Below are 22,591 nucleotides of genomic sequence, written 5' to 3' on the forward strand. Positions count from 1 at the left end.
ATTTGGCTGCCATGGCCGCTATTTTGCTACTAAGTTCTAATAGGCCGATCTCACTTAAAATTGGTCTAGGAATGATCAGCTCATGGTCCTGACAAAGTTAAGTTAACATTATACTATTTTTTACTCAAATTGGTACATATTTCAACAACAAAAATAAATACTGTAGACTCAGGTGACCGTTTAGGCCCATGGGCCTCTTGTTTATCATGTTGCATGATTTGCGAGAGTTACATTAAATAACTGTGAGCACATTATCCGGGCCTGAGCATGAGAATGGTTTCATGCATACAGGCCTTGATAAATTTGCATTTGTTATAAACCAGTCACAACTTCTTTAACCCATTCACCCTACTGTCACATTTGAACCTTACCAAATCAAAGACTCAGGGCAAGTCCAGTTTAAATATGTAGGGGTGAATGAGTTAAATTGTCAGTACATTTGGTTAAGGTATGTATAACATGAAGAATAGATTATTAAACATTTTTAAGTGGTTAAACAAAGCAATAATGCATTCCATATTATAGGTAAACAGAAAATGCTCTTTTTATACCCAGCGAGACATATTCCGTCTCTCTGTATTGCAGAGTTATCTGCTCTTGATAGCAGGTATTGATTTTTATGACATTTGTTTGTGAGAGCAACGTCATCATTTTTTGAGAAAAACAACGTAATTTTCTCACACAAACTAATGACGTAACATTCAATACCTGCTCACAAGAGCCCTAATTTACTAGATGAGGAAAACGAGAATGATTTCACACTGTGAGTTGTATAGATGTTGTTTAATACAAGGCAGCTTTTGGTGAAGTGTTAATTTTTTGGTGATATGTATGAATATGAAATTAAATAAAGCATAAAGAGCAATTGAATGTACCTTTCGGAGATTGCCAGCTCTTTTAAGAAAAAACAATTGGAAAAAAAAAGTCTTGGTCTCCTTAAGTAATTACAACCTCTGAACAATTGTTAGGTATTTCATTGTTTTCTGTAAATGACAAATTTAACAATATGTTTTATTATTATAGATGCTACATATGACTGGTCTACGAGACACTGATCCTCGCCTCTCCGAATGTATGCAGAATTTTGCCAACCTTCAAAATGAAGCAGGTCTACAAGATTTGTACGACAGTGTGAGAGTGGATCGAAACCAGTTCAAAGAGTACGTCCTTAGATCACACCTGGATATAAAAGTTAGCTAAATGTTTCCAGACAAATAGACTGTATCTAGGGGATAACCCTGCTGTGTTTGGAAATTTGTGGCAATGTTGTGATTATACTTTGGCAAATAGAGTTTTACTGGCGATGTTGAGCAGAGCCAGTAAAACAGCGTTTGCAACATCATAATAACAATATATCACTGCAAATCTCAAAAACCAGTAGTGTACTATGTCCATTCTAATTTGATTTGTATAAGCTAAAACCATGATTTTAAGAAATTTCATTTAGCTTTTTCTTCAAAACCTTAGTTACCCTGCTGTGGATTGGTGACGACAGGATTATTCAAAGTGAGACAAAATTGCATTGACCTATAGGGGTTATATGATATTGTTCGTAATGTCGTGAATGATCAATTCATGACGTGTGACTGTCAGGGTCAGTCGGGTTCAGTGACGTCATTAACAAATGCATGCTTGGATTCTTATGCAAATGAGACATTTGCGGACACCATATCAGGGTAATACTGAAGCAAATTATCTTGATTGACCACTCAAATGTTGTGTTACAATTCAAATGAGCTAGAATGTAACATGTTGAAATTTATGTATCAATTTAATTGAATCTTGTACATCTTCACATGCTCATTAATATTCATGAACTCCTTTAGGCATTAAAATCTTCTTAAAATCCAGTTTCTGGCAAAAGTAGCCTGCTATTCATCAACTTTGAACTGGCTATTTTGTCCGAAGTATGAATATGTATAGGTCAGCATTATACCATGTGAATATACAGCCGGCTGATTTTAGTCCACCATTATCTGATGGTGTGCTATTCAAATCGCCCTGTGTCCATGGACCGTGGTCTGTGGTCCGTCGTCCGTCCTTAAACAATTCTTGTTATCACTATTTCTCAGGTAGTAACAGACGGATCTTTCTCAAAATTTATATCTAGGTTTCCCTTGGTCCCTAGCTGTGCATGTTTACTTTTGAGACTGATCAGATAAACAAAATGGCCGAAAAGCAGCCATCTTGGATTTTGACAGTGGAGGTTTGTAATTCGTCTAATTGCCATTTCTTAATCAGTACTGGAGAATTTTTTTTAATTTGACTTGTAGGTTCCCCCTGGTGTGTATACTTGTGCATGTTTTCTTGACTGATTGGATAAAAAAATCTTTGATTTTGACAGTTGAGGTTTATTTGTGCTATTTCCCAGGAAGTATTGGAGAGATCTTTCTCAAATTTTATATGTACATGTAGGTTCCCCACGGTCCCTTGTTGTTGATGTTTTAACTTTTGAGACTGATCAGATAAACAAAATGGCCAACAGACAGCCATCTTTGATTTTTGACATTGACGGTTTGTTAGTGCTATTTCTCAGGAATAACTTGAGGGATCGTTCTCAAATTTGATATGTTTGTAGGTTCCCCTTGATCCCTAAGTTGTGCATGTTTCATTTTGAGACTGATCATAAAAATGGCCGAAAGGAAGAACTTAACAGATCTTTCTCATATTGCAATGATTGGTTCTATTTTTTCACATTAAGTACTTTACTAGTAAATATGTGAAATAACAAACTCACTTTGAAGGTTGTCTTTTATACACAGCAGTATTGAGTTTAGACCAAAGTTACCTCAAGGTGCATATACTGTTAACATGACTTGATCAAACAGATAAAAGAAAAGATCAAACTGACAAAGAACTAATGAAGTTGGTAGAATGGTGGGCACTCTTGTTTTCAAGTCAAACTGATTTCAAAACTTAGTGAGAACACTGCTCACTGATCATGATAGCCAAGATTCCCGTTGAAGTTTATGACACAAACAAAAGAAAACATATATATAAACAGGCCAAGTCCAATGTGAATAATACAGTCTTTTTACCATGGTTACCATTTCCTTGAATTTGTTTTCCATGGCAACTTTGATTTTGAATTTATTTACCATGGCAACAAATGTGTTGAATTTATCTACCATAGCAACCATGATTTAAAATTTGTTTAAAGTGGTAACCATGATCTTGAATTTTTCCCCAAAGGTAACCATGATCTTGAATTTATTTTATTGAGCATTATATATGGTTACAGTGATAATAAATTTATCTCTTTATATTTAATGATAAATATGCTAATTTATAAGCAAAAAAATCTTGCCTAATAAATCTCCTAGATGCTGAATTAATTTTTGTCCATGCCCAAATGATTCTATTCTTATATTTACAGGTGTATCAATGATAATATCGTCCTCATCAGTAAGGCCTTCAGGAGCCAGTTTGTCATTCCTGACTTTGTCGACTTCCGGCGGAGAATAGATCGTCTGTACAGACAAGCTAGAACAAACACGAGGGGAGAGGTAATGTCTCGTGATAAACTACCTGCTCAAAGAAATCTAGAGACTTGTATCTCTGAGGTTGTTTACTTGCATCCAAGAACCCTGTAAGCACACCTCACAGTCTGTACACCTGTGTCAGTCTGGAATATGGAACGCTACGACTGTCTTATCTTTATTAATTGTCTGCATTATGTTGGGTTAATGTCATTATGTTGGGTTGTTATGTTAACCGAACAGTTGTCACACTATCCAGTCACCCCTTATACAGTTGTCACACTATCAAGTCACCACTTATACTGTTGTCACACTATCCAGTCACAACTTATACAGTTGTCATACTATCAATTCACAACTTATATAGTTGTCACACTATCCAGTCACCACTTATATGTTGTCACACTATTTAGTCACAACTTATACAGTTGTCACACTATCAAGTCACCACTTATACAGTTGTCACACTATCAGGTCACCACTTATACTGTTGTCACACTATTACATGTTGTAGGTCACTACTTTTACTGTTGTCACACTGACCAGTAACCACTAATATACAGTTGTCACACTGACCAGTCATCGCTTTTACAGTTGTCACACTATCAAGTCACCACTTATACAGTTGTCTCACTATCAGGTCACCACTTATACTGTTGTCACACTATCAGGTCACCACTAATACAGTTGTCACACTATCAAGTCACCACTTATACAGTTGTCATACTATCAAGTCACCACTAATACAGTTGTCATACTATCAAGTCACCACTTATACAGTTGTCACACTATCCAGTCACCACTTATACTGTTGTCACACTATCGAGTCACCACTTATACAGTTGTCACACCATCAAGTCACCACTTATACAGTTGTCACACTATCCAGTCACCACTTATACAGTTGTCAGACTAACAAGTCACCACGTATACTGTTGTCTTACTATCAAGTCACCACTTGTACAGTTGTCACACTATCAAGTTACCACTTATACAGTTGTTACACTATCTAGGCACCACTGATCTAATTGTCTGACTTATCTGTTTTAACAACATAGAGACTTTGATGAGAATGAATTATAAATTACAGTAGAATGTTATCTGTTTTTTCTCTGATGATCATAATAACAAAACAATCACTAGAATGTTGAATAGATTTTCTCCAGGGATTTTTATTAAGCCGCTCTTGGCGAGAGCCGAGCGGCTTATTAATTCTGTCCAGAGAACGAAATGACGGACCCACTTCCGTTCGGGGTGCGTGCGCATAATTCAGTCTTGCATGCTTCCGCTATATAGTTTCGTTATCGTAAATAGAAAGTAGAATCTCTGACACTCGCCTGTGGGTTACATAAAGTCTTCTGATACTCTTCTCCAAATTATAATCCATACTTTAATTAATTCCTGTGCATTCTACGAGTGTTGTGGTGGTGAAATTTGTGCACTAGGTTTGAGCGTTTTAGCAACTCGGATTGCGATCTGAGGAGTGTTACGCGTGTAAAACACATGATTCGAGAAATCACATGTCAAGACTGTCAAGCATTGACGCTGTCTGTAGAAGGAAGAAGTAAATATATATACTTATAAACCGTATGAGTGATGAAGTATAAACTCTATTTTGATGTTTCAAACAGGAACGTAATATGACATATCGTGCTTAGGTTGATAACGGTAATGGCTCTGAGACGAGACGATATGTGAACTGTGTATGCTTATCAACATTTCTGTGACACAGCATGCTATTTCTGGTGTATTGATTTATGAAAGTGTAACAATTTAAGAACATGACACAACAGTCGCGCCGTGTCAAAATAGTATCCAATTCGGTGTAAGGGAAATAACTCTTACGTTGTTAAAGTCACATTGAGAAATAAAATTCAAATATATACCAAGAACATTTGTGAGATTTTGTATATTCAATGACGGTGAATATAGTAGCTACATATATTAATTAGGGTCCCGTATCGGAAATACGGGAGCCCTATAGTAATCACTCTGTCTGTCCGTCCACAAATTTTGTTCCTGGCTGATAACTTTAGTATCCATGGACCGATGTACATGAAACTTGATCAAGATGTTCAGTTCACAAAAATACACATTGCGGTAAAAAGTCCAGGTCAAAGGTCAAGGTCATAAGGTTCAAAGGTCAAACCTTTTCACTGATGATCATTTTGTTATGACATTATGAAGCAAAGTTGATCAGAATTAAACAAGGAGTCAACTGACCTAAGGTCAAGGTCATCGGGTCAGGGAACAATGTCAAATTTTGTAGCTTTTCACTGGTGAACATTTCGCTGACATTATGAAGCAAAGTTGTTCGGAATTAAACAAAGAGACACACTGAGGTAAAAAACTCAAGGCCAAAGGTCAAGGTCATTAGATTCAAAGGTCAAGATCAAATTTTGCATCTTTTCACTGATGAACATTTTGTAATGATATTATGAAGCAAAGTTAATCAGAATTAAACAAGGAGTTGACTGACCAAAGGTCAAGGTCATTGGGTCAAAGGTCAAGGTTAAATTTTGTATCTTTTCGCTGGTGAACATTTTGCTATGACACTTTGAAGCAATGTTGCTCAGAATTAAAAAAGGAGTCAATTGACCCAAGGTCACTAGGTCAAAGGTCAAGGTTAAATTTTGTACCTTTTCCCTGATCAACATTTTTTTATGACATTATGAAGCAGTGTTGTTCAGAACTTAACACAGAGTCATCTGCATGACCTTAGTTCCAGGTCACGGGGTCCAAAGGGTCAAGTTCAAGTTTTATATTTTTCACTGATGAACATTTTGTTATGATATTAAGAAGTAAAGTTGGTCTGAATTAAAGAATAAGTCAACTGACCAAAGATCAGGGTCACTGGGTTAATGGTCAAGGTCATTTGGGTCCAAAGGTCAAAGACAAAGTTGATCTCTGACTTTGACCCTGGCTTTTGATGGAGGAGGTTTATAAGGTGAAATAAAACAAAGCAAAGCTAACAAATGAGTGTTTCACTGGTATTTACATTTCTGTTAGCCCAGCAAATATGGAGGTGGAAGGAAACTAGACTCACATCATAGTACATGTAAAATGTATATTTTGCTTCCTTGCGATTCTTTTTGAAGTCCAAATGTCAAACTTCAAGCTCAGCTATATGGGCAGATCGCTTCTTGATAATTATGGGGGATATATTGCCACAAGACTGGGCCCTTACTGACCTGTCAATGTTGTAGTTATTATTGTTATTAATAAAAAATAAATAAAAATAAAAGTACAATGTCTCTTTTCTCCATGCATGTTTTCCCACTACTGTTTTATTATCCTTCATTTCACAAGCACAAAATGCACCTATTCTATATTATCCATTCACCGATTGCCATTCGGCACGTAAATGCTCATGTTACATCATTGGCGGATGCTATTTAACGAAAAATTACGTTCCCTGCAGATAGAGCGTAAGAATTGTACCTGCTGCCCCCAATTGCATGATCGTAAGAGGCGACTAAATTTGGGACCTTTTTCCTTTTCTCCTTTCTAAATAACTTTATTCTTCCTAATGTCTCCCTTGACAATGCCTCACTTTTGGTCATTTGTTGAGCGTTCGCCCCTGTGAGGAATGCTTTGGGTTCTGTCCCCTGGCCGAGATATACCAGAGTCTGTAAAAATGGTAGTTTATACTCCTGCTTAACGCTCAGCAAGTTAGTAGTGGGTCGACTGGTTCGCCCGTTGTCAGTATAATGTGACCGGGTGAGGCGTCCTGCTGGGTGTCTTCGGCAGTATGTTTCAGTGAGGTAGCACTATAAAGTCGGCATTAGTTCCGCGCTATCACAAAGACAAACACGAACATATCGCAGCCTCCCAAAATACACACACAAACACTACACGCATGCATCTTGCACACAGGGGAGGACGTCCTTAAATGACCTTAGCTGTTAATAGGACGTTAAACAAAATCAAACAAAAAAACAAAATTAATGAAAATTACAACAATGCGTCACACTTAAAGAGGGTGAAAAAAGAGGAGAGGGAGAAATCTTTTTAAGGCATCATTTCAGAGGCGATTGATTTTGAAAATCCCAAAGGCAACATCATCACATGACTTGATTTTCAATTAGCAGAATACAGAACACATTTCTGAGGTATTATAGTAGATTTTGATGCTGAATGTGTTACTGAAGCAATTAAATTTAAAGTGGTGAGCGGCTGTAATGTCACACTGACATAATTCTAGTTATTTTTTATTTTTTATTCTATTTATTCAAATACCTGTTCCCTAGCAGCAGTATTATTAACAAATCTAAAATTATTATCATAATCTAAAGATGGTTTTAAAACTAAGTTGAAGTCCCCACATACCGGTATTATAATATTTTCATTTCCAAACCTATTCACTGTATCAGTTACTTGATTATAAAAATCTGGGGTGTGCTGATTTGAACCATACAAGGAAATAAGAGTTGTCATAGACCCATCAATATCAATGTCAAGAGCAAGGACATTACCATGTAAATCACTCTTTTTATGCACTTTCCCCTCAAAATTATTATTTAAAAGAATAGCCACACCACGTGAACTTGATTTAAAAGAACTAAAATAACTGGTATCCCCATTCATTTCTTATGAAATTTTCCTGATCATGTGTAAAATGGGTGTCCTCAAGACAGTAAATACTATATCATTTATCCCTTAAGTATGAGAACACGTCTTTCCTTTTGATTTTATCACCCAAGCCCTGACAGTTCGCCGATATAGCACAGTGTCAGTGACAGCACTCATGTTATATCAGTTGAAACTTTAAAACTTAAGTTTATACCTCCCAAAACACAGATAGACAAAGAAATGAAATATAGAAAGAAAACTATACATAAAAAATATATTTGAGATCATGAACATGACTATACTGCCCAACAGTTACACACACACACACTCGATACTGGAAAAACAAGACCGGAAGTACACGAAGAAAACAAAAAGGATCAGATTGATCCGGAAAAATGAATTTATTATTAAATAAATATTGTTAACCACAAAACTCAACCTAGCTGTTTTTGCCATGGGTATAAACATACTTGTTCTTTATATAGGTATCACAGACAATATACTGCATATTCAATTCGTCTTACTTAGTAAGTTGCATATATACAAAATATCATTCTACACCCCACACCTTATACACGGACGCAACATTAACTGTCCGTGGCTACAGCCTACAGTTACCGTACTTTTCTGCTCATACTACCATACACATACAGTGTACAGCACAGTATATCACACATTCAGGAGTTGGAGAGTTACCTAGGAACATACAGGTATTTTCGTCTGCCGGAAGTAAAAAATAATACTATAGACTAAATGGGCGACCGGTGTCCAGAAAAGAAAGGGGAATATGGTTTCATTATACATACTTTAACCAATAGTTTCTGAAACCTGGTCGATTATATACTATAACTATATATTATGACTTGTTGAGAGGAACTGGTATAGGCTTAGCCTAAAATAAGGCACATATTTAATACTAACCTTAGATAAAGGTAAGCGAGATCACTGAAGCATAACGATCAGTATTTTTAGAGTATCATCTGTAACTACATTTACGTTTTGCGCTAGTATGGAACACTTACCTGTATGGTTGGAAACTCAATCCAAATAAACACTTCCATTTGGAACATTATTCACAACAAACGCAAAAGGATATACACGCCTATGTACACTCTAGACCACCCACTCTGGAAATACCGACACAGTATACGTAACAGATCGTTCAGCCAGTAAAGATGTACTGGCATAAAGTCACTACCGATCTTACAGTTAACCCAGTCACTGCACGCCTAAGGCCAAAGTTGGCATTGTCCATGAGAAAGTTCTCTTCAAGTGGAGTTTCAAACAAAAGTCTGCGTTTTCTTTCCATTAATTAGCACCATGACTAACTTTCCATCGATACTGAATGAGTTCTTGACACACTCAAAGTGATAATGCATCCTATAGCCTCTGTTGGTTGTAACGCATGAGATCCTCTAAGGTAACGAATCGCGTTTCTTTCGGCTTCCTACACGCTTGGATGATCTCTTGCTTCTTGCGTCTATGGGTAAATTTAACAATAACGTTCCTTGGGGTAAAGCTGTTAAACTTTCCCAGTCTGTGAGCGATATCAATATCGCTATCCTCAATCGGTACCTTCAAAGTGTCCCGAACAAAATACTTTTATTTCCAGAACACATTCCTCAACAGATTCCTTTTCGGTGTACTTTTAGTCCAGATATACGCAAGGAATTTTTCCGGCCGTGTTGTCCGAGGTCGTTGTCTTTTCCTGTCATTTCCGACACTCGGCTTCTGACATTCCCAATTTCATCCTCCAGTTTGGATTCTGTTTAAAATGTTTGAAGTGGCCCAATAAAATCTGATGGTTGAGGTATTCGACTATTCCATGTCAAAAAGTTAGATTGCAAAACCCTTCATAGATTATGAAAAGTTTTTGTAGGAGCCCGATGGTAGTGGACGGACTACGACCGCGCCTAGTTCTGACCCTCCAGGGATTATATGATGATGTATAATCAGGGTAGAATGTTGACTGATTGTTTATTGTGGTCAGTTTTGTTGGTTTGTCCATGTTGTCAATTGGAAACTATAATACCTTCAAGTTTTGTCACAGGAGTCACACACTGCTGTACTGTAATTGTTTAACATTTACCAAACCAAACAAACCAAACACACGAAACACTGCCCACAGGATTTCCTCCCTGTCTACACCTACAGTCCATGTCCAACCTGTTTCGGTGTGTATGATCCTGAGGAACTGACCACTTCCACTGATGAGGAGGACTCGGTTGTTGTAGTCCCCTATAATGATTTTTCCCACATTGTCATACACCACACCCCAGGGGTCAAATGGTCTAGCTCCTTTATGGGATGATTGTTTATATGTACTGGGGATGTCACCTCTGTATAAAAACAGTTCCTTGAAATCATTGTCAATGACAAGAACATGTTGTATCCCATCACCACCATAACCCTTAAAATTCCTATTAATCACTGCGACATTGTGAGTGACAGGAGACTCTGAGATCCTCCATATGGTGAACACACTAATGGCTTCCCAGTCCCTGCAGTACTTGTAGTGAGTACCATTTGACCTTGTGTGGTTAATTTGGAGATGTTGTTGGTCATCCCCACAATGACATGGTTACAGGCAGTAACACAGATACACCTGGGTTCCACCTTCAGGTACTGAATCTGTGTGTAAGTTGTTCTGATACTAACTCCATGATGCTGATTGCTCTATCACAGACCCACAGTGTGTGTGTTGTTGGTGACAGACTTATGTCATTGATGTAAGTTTTGTGTTTGACCTGCTGTATTGTTTTCCCTTTCCTGTCCAGGAGAGTTAATGTGTCGCTGTTATTCACACTGGTCCACACCTGACCATCAGTGGTGGGGCATATAGAACCAATACCAACAGGAGACACCCAATTCTTCAACGCTTTGGTCTGTGACAGTAGTTTGTACATAGTCACTGCCTTCTTCCTTTTTGGTTCTGACTGTTGTGATGTAATACTACAGAGTTCACAAACATCATGGCCTTTGTGAGTAGATAACAGACATTTATAACAGACCAGTGTATCACATTTCTCACAGTAAAGTTCCAGTGGCCACGGTTTCCCCTTGTGTTCATGATCAGTACAGGTACAGAGACGGATTTGACCTATGGGTGCAGTTGCCATGTTGATGAAAAAGTTGAGGAAGAGGCAAGAAAGTCTATAAATAGATCCAAACAACTTGTCAATTATAACTGATACTGAATAACAGTCGCAACATAGACTTTATTTCATGTCTCTAAATCTGGACTTTACACCGAGCTCAACATGTGTTCAAGCATCAAACTAATTAGCTACCTGATGATCACTGATACGTACGGGTATAGGATGAGGAATATCCAGTTTTTCCATTCCAAGCCTCGGAATGTAAACATCAAGGAAATGGGTACACATATTGTCATCGTCTACATCCCCAGTATTGGAACCACAGCCTTGAATTAAATTCAATATGATTGTTTTGACAAATCACTTTTTTTTGGCTCAAAATTCAGTTTTGTTCCAAAGAGACATTTGCTGGTCAATGTCTGTTCCTCATTGTTAATACATTGTCCAGACTGAATATGCTCCCTGGCCACCATTTGTAGATGTACCTGTTTAGGTGTGTAACTTTTCAAAAAATATTACTTCCCTGTTTGATGTCTGGTTATCAATATACAACACAGTGACAATAGAGGGATCGCTTGTGTAATAGGTCAATGTAGGTCCTTGTCCAGGTAAACCTCCATTATCTAACTGTGTTCATATAAATCATATGTTTTCTGGCTCAAAATTCAGTTTTGCTAAAAAGAAACATTTCTGGTTAATTTCTGTTCGTCATAATTATATAAGTCCAAACTTAATACCCTCCTCGGCCATCTTGGTAGATCTACCTGTTCAGCCGATAACTATATACAGAAAATATCACTTCCTTGTTGAGCGAGGTTGCCGACAGGCTTATATTACATAGAAAATAATAGGGTAGACCAATTGTGCAGTTAAAAGGTGATCAAATGTAGGTCGTGTTTACAAGACCGTGGTGTTTTTAATGTATACATACCTACAGTCTACCTCAGATGTATAGTGTCTGACAGTTATATATGAATTAGGTTACAAGACAAACCTTTACTGTAATATAGGTATACATACCTCTGTGTTGATTGTTTATTACCTAAGTTTAAATTAATAAAATAACCATGATTTTTGTTTCCCCGCCACATAGTCGAAGCGAGACTTATGTGTTGCTTTTCCGGCGACGGCATCAACATTAAGTTTTTGTGTTTAAGTTAGCTTCTCTAAAAGTGCTAGACCAACCAAACCTGCACCATACACGCATCTTAGTTAGTATATCCCAGCCCATGCATCAAATGCTGGATGCGGCCTACCTTTCATGGTCCATTGACTTTGTCAGCATCTCAATCAACATTAAGTTTTTGCGTTTAACTTAGTTTTTCTGAAAGTATAAATGCTAGACCAACCAAACTTGCACCATAGATGCATCTTAGGTAGTATATCTCAGCCCATGCATCAAATGCTGGATGCGGCCTACCTTTCATGGTCCATTGACTTTGTCAGCATCTCAATCAACATTAAGTTTTTGCGTTTAAGTTAGTTTCTCTGATATGAGCATTGATGGTCAAAGCGGGGCATATATTAGGCGAGACATATCAATCCGAATGGCTTGTATTCAAATATTATGTGAAAGTGTTGTATTGTTTCAGCATTGTTTTTAGTTCACCTGCCTGAAGGGCAAGTGAGCTTATGTCATGGTACGGCGTCCGTCGTCCGTCAACTTTTCCTTTTAACGACTTCTTCTGAAGAATGGACAGGCCTGGAGTCATGATATTTGGATGATAGCTTCGTTGGTAGGAGCCTGACAAAGTTTGAGAATAAAAATGACCTTGACCTACTTTCAAGGTCACAGGGGTCAAATATGTCAAAAACTTCAAACGACTTCTTCTGAAGAACTAAATGGTATAGAATCTTCATATTTGGCTGGTAGCTTCCTGGGATGGAGCCGGACAAAGTTTGAGAATGAAAATGACCTTGACGTTCTTTCAAGGTCACAGCTGTCAATTAAGTCAAACACTTTAAACGACTTCTTCTGAAGAACGAAAAGGTATAGAACCTTCATATTTGGCTGTTGGCTTCATGAGATAGAGCCGGACAAAGTTTGATAATGAAAATTACCTTGACCTACTTTCAAGGTCACAGCGGTCAAATATGTCAAACCCTTCAAACGATTTCGTCTGATGAACTAAAAGGTATAGAATATATCTTTATATTTGGCTGATTGCTTCCTGGGATGGAGCCCAACAAAGTTTGAAAATGAAAATGACCTTGACGTTCTTTCAAGGTCACAGCGGTCAAATATGTTGAACACTTCAAACAACTTCTTCTGAAAAACTAAAAGGTATAAAATCTTTATATTTGGCTGATGGCTTCCTGGGATGGAGCCCAACATATTTTGAAAATGACCTTGACGTATTTTCAAGGTCACAGCGGTCAAATATTTCAATCGACTTTTTCTGAAGAATTAAAAGGTATAGAATCTTCATATGTCGCTGTTGGCTTCCTTGGATGGAGCTCGATAAAGTTTGAGAATGAAATTGACCTTGACTTACTATCAAGGTCACAGCGGTCAAATATGTAAAAACTCTTTATACGACTTCTTCTGAAGAACTAAAAGGTATAGAATCTTTATATTTCGCTGTTGGCTTCCTGAGATAGATCCTGACAAAGTTTGAGAATGAAAATGACCTTGACTTACTTTCAAGGTCACAGGGGTCAAATATGTAAAAAATCTTTAAACGACTTCTTCTGAAGAACTAAAAGGTATAGAATCTTTATATTTGGCTGTTGGCTTCCTGAGATAGATCCCGTCAAAGTTTGAGAATGAAAATGACCTTGACCACCTTTCAAGATCACAGGTGTCAAATATGTCAAAAACATCAAACGACTTCTTCTGAATAATCGAAAGCATAAAATTATAATATTTGGCTGGTGGCTTCCTGGGATAGAGCTCACCAAAGTTTGCGAATGAAAATGACCTCAACCTACCTTAAAGGATATAGAGATCAACAGCATTTTAAAGGATTTGTTCTTAAGAACCAAAAGGAATGGATTCATAAGATTTGGCTGGTAGCTTTTTGGGATAGAGCTAACAAAGTATGAGAAGGAAAATGACATTGACCTACTTACAAGGTCACAGGGAAAAATATGTCAATTAACTTCTGAAGAAGAACCAAAAAGCATAGAATCTTATAATAATATTTGGCTGGTAGTTTCAACAGATGGGGCGAACTCGTGACCATTACATTACTGATCCAATATGCTACCGATCGCGATGTCACTACCACAGATCAATTGCGTGGGTATAAATGTACAAATAGGGGAAGGTCGGGTAACTTTGATCATGCGAGTAAATTTGATCACTTTAATCTTGCACGCCTATGCCACTCACACACTCATGACATTAAAACACCAAGATATGTGAATAAACGATATAGAATTCCACTTTCTAAAAATATCTTGGTTGCTTTGTGATGTGCGAAGTTAAAAACGGAATTTGATTGGTTGATTCTTTGCATTGATGTGACACTACCACCAAGAGAAGCAACTATCAAACCAATACAGACGGCATAGTGAAGGATAATGATCCATTTACCAAAAAGAAAAATTGCATATTTATTTAATCTTTATTTATTTTTTATAAGAATAACATATTTATTACAAAAAATTGAAGATATTTCTTGGGTGCAAAAATAAATTTCATCAATAAAAGACACAAAAAGTGATCAAATTTACCCTCTGCCTTGTTACTGTGAGGGTAAATTTGATCTGTCAAAAAAGGAGCAAGTTGACTTCATCATGATCAACGTATGGAAAACAGACAAATCAGGTTATATACATACACAGCTTTCAATGTGAAAAATAAGTCCAATAAATATCACAAATGTGGATCTGCATTGAACATGGACACATAGGGTGCCTTTTAAAAGAGAGAGAGAGAAAGAGATTGGGAGGGAAGGGGAGAGAGATTGTTGGGGAGGGGGTGGCAGTATGATAGTCTACATTTTACATAATAAGAAGTGCACAATAGTAACACATTGGAAATCGAATCTCCACGATGTTTATCAGAGGTATAATCAAATATTTCAATTACGAAAAAAAATCGAAAATTACCTTAATACATGCTTTTTGGAATTTTTAATGAAAATGAAAATGTTGAGGTGGAAAAAAACGAATTAATGTGTAAAACCATTTTGAAAGAATTGTATTTTAATGACGATAAAGACAAAATACTGCTTTTATTATGTCTGACGCAAGTCTCTTTCCTTGTGATTCGTGTACCGACTAAGTACTACTTGACATGAAATAAAACAGTACATATATACTCTCTGCATACATGTACATGTATAGGATTCTCAAGGACGTCCAACGCATTATGATCTGATCATGGTTTATGTTTAAACTCCATTGGATTGAGTCAGTTAACAAATGGATGTACGTATACTTCAGAACTCATGACGTTCATACATTTGTACAAACAATAGTCAATTGCCCTGTGTTGGATGTTTTGGCTATAAAAAGATAAAACAAACCTGTATCTATAGACTTATGGGAGGTATCCTTGACAGACGGTCGTTTATTTTTTACATATCTTATTGGATATAATAGACATGAACTGGACACAAGTAATAACATCTTATAAGACTCTTCTTCCTTATAACACGGAAATAGATTATCTAATATATTATGTTGTTATAATGGCAATAGATAAATATATATAGAGGAATCTCAACCCTCGGGAAATGATTCTTAAGTTGTCAAACACTCGGCACAGCCTCATGTTTGGCAAATTAAGAACTTCCCCCTCGGGTTGAGATTCCCCTATCTCACCCCCAAGGGGGCGAGAGATTTTATTATTCCTCGATTGCTCAAATATCCAGGTGAGCGCTACAGACCCTTTGTGCCTCTTGTTTGGCAGAAATCAGATAAACACATTTTATTAAATGTTTGTTTTTAAGCAAATATTCACAAAGATTACACTAAGTTCTTTTGGTTATAGATTATATTTGCTTGGTATTTGATTTAGCCAAGTCTCTAATGACTGCATGTGTATACTGTAGTGAAACGAAAAACCCCTTGAATTATACCAACTTAATAGAGAACTAATATCAAGGTAATTTCATAATGTTTCATTTTATCTTAATATTCCTTCAGTAAGCCTAGGGGATTCTATGAAAAATTGGGTCAAAAGTTGGTGATGTGTTTTATTGATGTAAAAAATAAATTTGAGGCCCATGCAATTATCTGAGTGGGTGGGCTTAATTGTTATCAGGCATGGGCTTATATAAACTCATTCATCCCTGAAGACACATTTGAACTCTTCATTCAAAGGTTGGAATAGTTCATTATGAAATTTCAGGGGTGAATGGGTTAATGAGCATATGAGGTCAAGTTAAACATATTTGTTTTGTTTGGTGGATAAAGATAAGGTAAAGACAGTATTTGAATCGATCTACTGCCTTCAGAAATATTGATGGTTCTAGCTTCACAGCTCTACATGTAATAATAGTTACGATAATTATATGGAAGTACATTTATTTTGTATTTTTACTTCCTTTGTACAGGTTGCGAACTACATCCCTCAGCTTGCCCGGTATAGTCCTGACTATTGGGGTGTTTCTGTGTGTACTGTAGATGGACAGCGGTAAGTATCCAGACTTACATTATTTTATTAAATATCTCAGAAAAAAAACCTCTGATGAAATTTTTATGTTTCAAATATGTATACATCCTTCTTCAGAATTTATTTGAATAGCCCGGCAACAAGGGTATCCTATCATTAGGTACTCTCGATTTTTTATACATACAGTAATGCAGAGATTGATATGTCATAAATCATTTGTTTTGTTCAAAGGGAGATAATTCTCTCTTCCCTAAATTGCAAACTTCAAATTGACATTGTTAAAAGAAATATTAGTAATGCTACATATTTTTCACTTCCATACTCTAAAAATGTATAGCTGCTTATAAATATAATATGTAGCAATTGTTTAAAAGCGTTTTAAGATGAATCAAATGACTTTTGAGAGATCATTGCAAAATGTATTAACTGTAATTATCAACTGCTAAAGATGTTTTCTTCTTTCAAAAGTAACAAGCATTGATGTATAAATACATTTTAAACAGCAATTAATGAAGCATGAAAAATATTTTAAAAAATCATATTTGAAGTTCAAACTCAGGTTGTTTAAAATTTAGATGTTTGAAAACAGAATTAAAAAAAAAGAAACAAGAAAATGGCAAGGATCATAAGTCTGAACATTTACATTACAACGCATACATTTCACCAATTTTGTCGTACAGGAAACATACAAACACTGCTTCAAAATGAATGTCCAATTTTGAGTGGCTTATGTTAGCTAGAAAGGGCATTATATCAAATGTTGTATATTTATTTATTTATTCTAATATAAGGCCCTAATTCCCCATCAAGCGTAATATGAAGAACTTAACAGGAAGAGTTACTCTAAACCAGAAAAATATCCTTTAGATTGTTTCATCTTCTGTATAGAAGGGGAGATTATAATTACTCAATGTCAAAACAACACTCAGTGGAAATCTTATTCGTTTTTAAATCTGATCAGTGGTACCCTTAGCCTTAACTTTTTATTTTATTTTTGGTAGCCATTCCATCGGCGATATCAATGTGCCGTTTTGCCTGCAGTCGGTCAGTAAACCTCTGACATATTCCATGGTTCTTAACGAACTCGGACCAGAGATCGTTCATCAATATGTTGGCCATGAGCCAAGTGGTCATCCTTTTAACATGATCTGTTTGGACCGTAATGGTAAGTTTGTCTCTGATACACAAAGAACTTTGTTCAGGTTACAGGTAAGTTACTTTAGACAACTTTGAATTCTTACGCGTTATTTTTGGGGTTTTTGTAAAAAAAAAAATAGACTTTTTGATTTTGCACATTTTCCTTTCATATATGAGCTTTTGATGATCAAAATTTTATGTTAGCACCCTCGCTCTTGATATATTTGTTATATCTACTTTATTTCCTGTTGACATCATTGCAGTCACAGAGATTTCTTGTTGTTAATTTCCTTGAAACAGTTACCTTATATTACATGATGTAATTTCTGTCATTGAAATAACAGTTGCAAGAATAGCACTACAGTGCTAATGTTATTTTGTTTGTAATATGCGACGGTAAATATAATTTCTTGAATCTTGAATCTTGAACAGGTTATGTTTATTTCTTATACATTTTTATTTTCAGACAAGCCTCATAATCCTATGATCAACTCTGGTGCAATTGTTACCTGTTCGCTAGTCAAACAAGAAATGAACTCAGCTGACAAGTTTGACCATGTAATTATACACACTGTATCTTCGGCCGATGTTTCACTATGCCTCTCCCTATATATAGAAGACTTATAGTCTTGCTAAATCAGGCCATGAGATAATAAAATAATGTTAAAACTTCAGATCATATCAAAATGTGTTTTTACTGGCATGTACTTGTACATTTTGCTAATATTGACTTTTCATACAAATATCAAATAGAAATGTCTACCTGGTATTTGTTCAAGGATTGAATCTTGTTGTTATCATTTTCATGGAGTGATGAATAGAGTTGGTCTTGAGATATTTATTAACTCATTCACCCCTGAAGCCACATTTGAACTCCTCTAATTCAAAGGTTGGAATGGTTCATTATAAAATTTCAGGGGTGAATGAGTTAAATGAACTGCGTCATATTTGACAATGCCTGTTGTCTGTCTGTAGCTTTCCATTGTCACAACTAGGAGAGCTTCCTGACATCACAGCTTTCTAATTTCACATTATTCACAAGAGAAAAGTGAGTTATTAATCTCAAATTGGTCTGAGAAAATTTTGTTTTCAGGACTGAATCAACAAACCCAATGTATGTGGTTAACAGAATCTTGCATCCATTTCCATTTCATATGAAATTTATGAAAGGAAATGTCATAATTTTCAATTATACTCACAAAACTTCCTGAAATCAAAAAATTCTCACACCCGTTTCCATTTCGTATGAAATTTATGAAACTAAATGTCACAATTTTTACTTGAACTCGCCAAACTTCCTAAAATCATAATATCTTACACTCATTTCATCGACCTAATTAAAAATGGAAACTTGAGTTAACATCATGTATATTTTATCTTTTATTTCTTAATAATTAATTTGTGTTGTAATTTACCCTTTGATTTACAGACCCTTAGTATGTTTAAGAAATTGGCAGGTGGAGAATTGATGTCCTTCAACAATGGAGTGTAAGTTTGTCTATGCCTTCTCAAAGAATTAATTAATATTTTTATTTTTACACATCCACCTATGACATGAAGTTCAATGGTGTAGTTGAATGTCTTGCTTTATATGCATCAATAATATTCTGTCTAGTCCTTTATTTTTGTAATTTCACCTACTTTCACTAGACGTGATACACTTAGGTTTCTTGGAAAGGCAGAGTGTTTTGATATTTAATTGGGGTCCTGAGCCTCACTCTAGGTAAGAATCTGGTCATACAGATGATTCAGCTGGTGTCCCCCCCCCCCCCCCCCCCCCCTTTTTTTTCTTTTTTTCATTTTTCTTGACACCAGCTGTATCATCTGTATGACCTGATTCTGCTCTAAAGCGAGAGGCGGCTAATCTACACCCTACTAGTAACTTATTCGACAGAGTGTGTAAACACTCTCCATTGATAGGAGAATATCCCTGGTCAAATGACGTAGAAAATATACCATTTCGTCACATTATTGTACAGGTTAACAGTACAAATCACTCACTCAATCATACAGTGGCTTGACAAAAGAGACCAGTTGCTCTTGAAACATTGCGACATGTTTAATACGTACATTGCTTGTGTACGAAGTAAAAACATAATACAGATACATAATAATGATTTTTTGTTAAATCCTTTGTTGTTTTTTTTAATTATCTGCAGTAAAACTTCCTTTCTTTTTCACCTATGATCATCAAACATTATATATACACTAATCGCATCTGGTGCACATTAATATACAGAGAGTTATGGCCCTTGGCTCATTATACCAATTTACTTGCCTGCACCATACTTTCCTTGTTATACCATTTATTGACCAAATGTATGAAGGATACAGCTTTACGGAATTGAAAATGAAATGGAGAGCTTCATCTTTCAATTAAGCATTCATAATGAATATTATTAATATTATCGGACACAAAATTAATAAAAAAAGAGATAAAAGTCAAACAGTTTGTTTCAGTAAATTATAAATTGTTTGTGTTGAGTTTCATCAAGTTATGATGTTTTGTTTCAGTTATCTGTCTGAGAAGGAGACTGCTGATAGAAACTTCGCCCTCGGCTACTACATGAGAGAGAAAAAGGTAAATGGGTTCTATGATAAAATCAGTATTACCCTAGCTTTTCACCCCACCTACCCTAGCTGCTCTGTGAGTCCAGCCGGTCGGGAATTGACAAAAGAGTACACCTGCTGTTACCCAATGTATATTGTTGAAACCCCTGCAGAATTCGGGATTTGCTTTTGTGCAAACTACTTTGAGAAACAAAAGTTTGGGAATTTTCAACAACAAAAAACTGTTGTTACCCACGGTATATTGTAAGAGGCAACTAATATAGAACGTTCTGCAGAATTGGGGAGTCGCTTTTTTGCGATCCACTTTGAAAACTAAAACAACCAGAAGATGCACTCACTGAAACAATTGGGACTTTATATTTTCTTTTTTATAATTCCAAACAACCTTTTTTGTTTCTTGACGCTTTGCTTAGCAATTCACTTTTTCAGTCTGAAGAATCTCCTTGAAGAGATGATAGTACATGTATTAATGACTCGTTGCTGAGCTTTTTTCTTTATATATATATATATAATGTGGCCAGATGGAATACTTGGCTGGGTGCCTTCGGCATGGTGTTGTCACCCTGGTACATTATGTAAATACTAGCCGCAATATATCGATTGGCTAGAGAGAACTTCTCTTTAGCTCGATCGGTTGAGCATAAGACTAGTAAGCTAGAGGTCTCGGGTTCGATCCCATGCGGAGGCTGTGATTTAAATTTAATTAATCATGCACTCTGTTACAGTATTTCAGTGAGGTAGCTCTCTAAAGTCTGCATCATGCCTCCAGCACTTATTACACTCTTACATGCATGCATAACACACATGGAGGCACAGCCTTAAATGACTTAAGCTGTTATTGTAAAACTTTACCAATAAAATCACTAACATACCCTACTAGCTAGGACCTAGAGATAATTTAATCTTCATGGCTTTTCTCCATTATTCTAGTGTTTCCCAGAGGGTACCAACCTGAAAGACGTATTGAACTTTTATTTTCAAGTAAGTATCCTCTGTTTTCTTCAATTATATCATTCATTACAGAAAATGCAACTGGTACAAGATTATTATTGCTCAAGATTGTACTTTACCATGTAACATTGCGGAAAATATTTTTTGTTAAAGTTATATTCTAGAGTTTTATTCTAAATTCATAACCAGTCTGTAATGAGAAGTCATTTCTTTCCCTGACTGCTAGATGTTTCTTTCCCTGCGGAAGAAATAGGCTAGGCTTCCCCCTCCCCCCTAGTTAATGTTTTCCCCGGGGAAACTTGAGCTTTCAGCGGGCAGGAAAGAAGTTGCTGTTTCACTGGTAGCCCAGTATTGATTTGTTTACAGATAATACTGTATACTGGGAAATATTTTCGCCTATCATACTTCCGCCCTTCGCCCAGTGTTGATTTTCGTATGCTATGTTCTTTACTTTTATTCGCTGTAAATATAATGGAAGGCGAAAAAATTGAACTGTGGCAAAAAAAATATCTTCATACAGTAGTTTGATTGAAGTGAAATGTCTTTTCATATTTAGTTCTAGTGAAAAGATCGTTCAGATATAATTTGTTGAAGCTAGAGCAAAATTTTTCTGTGTTTGTTTTGCTCAGGTTTGCTCATAGATGTATAACACATGTACCGTTACATAATTATGTAAATATTTATATTACAAAGCTCTGCTCTGTTGAAATCAACTGTGACTCCGGGGCAGTACTTGCAGCCACGTTAGCCAATGGAGGGGTGTGTCCTACCACGGGGGAGCGCCTGCTTACCTCACAGTCCGTCCGTGACACTCTCTCCCTCATGTTTTCCTGTGGCATGTACGACTACTCCGGCCAGTTTGCCTTTAAGGTCTGTTTATCTATTTCTTATAATTGATACTAATTTGTTTATATTTATATAAACATAACCTATTTAATTCATCGGCAAAGATAAAATTCTGGAAAATAGCCTTCTTTGCTACTCTATTGTAACTCTATGTACATGTTTACTTGGTTTTTCACCAAGGGAGATAACTGTACATATCTCTGTATGTTTATTTTGTGTTTCAGCAAGGGAGATAATTATAATTTAGCTCTATGCTGTACATGCATGCTATTCGTTTCACTAAGGGAGATCACTCTAATATATAGCTCTATGATGTGCATGTATACTTGATATACAAATGTATCACCGAAAGAGATTGCTCTAATAAGGAT

General features: G+C 36.2%; 1 protein-coding gene across 2 annotated transcripts in view; it reads left to right on the forward strand.

Annotated features, from left to right (window-relative positions):
* The window catches only part of LOC110465755 (glutaminase kidney isoform, mitochondrial-like), a 44,428-nt gene that overhangs the window by 14,723 nt on the left and 7,114 nt on the right, over positions 1-22,591 (forward strand). For both annotated transcript variants that reach the window (XM_021521818.1, XM_021521819.1), the window contains 9 exons: positions 1,024-1,160; positions 3,377-3,506; positions 16,657-16,736; positions 17,717-17,880; positions 18,319-18,410; positions 19,282-19,340; positions 20,367-20,433; positions 21,354-21,404; positions 22,068-22,244. In XM_021521818.1, coding sequence (XP_021377493.1) covers positions 1,024-1,160; positions 3,377-3,506; positions 16,657-16,736; positions 17,717-17,880; positions 18,319-18,410; positions 19,282-19,340; positions 20,367-20,433; positions 21,354-21,404; positions 22,068-22,244 — 957 coding nt within the window. The remainder of the gene's footprint in view (positions 1-1,023; positions 1,161-3,376; positions 3,507-16,656; positions 16,737-17,716; positions 17,881-18,318; positions 18,411-19,281; positions 19,341-20,366; positions 20,434-21,353; positions 21,405-22,067; positions 22,245-22,591) is intronic.

The sequence above is a fragment of the Mizuhopecten yessoensis genome, unplaced genomic scaffold, assembly GCF_002113885.1.
Source record: "Mizuhopecten yessoensis strain PY_sf001 unplaced genomic scaffold, ASM211388v2 scaffold11101, whole genome shotgun sequence".
In the NCBI taxonomy this organism is placed as follows: Eukaryota; Metazoa; Mollusca; class Bivalvia; order Pectinida; family Pectinidae; genus Mizuhopecten; species Mizuhopecten yessoensis.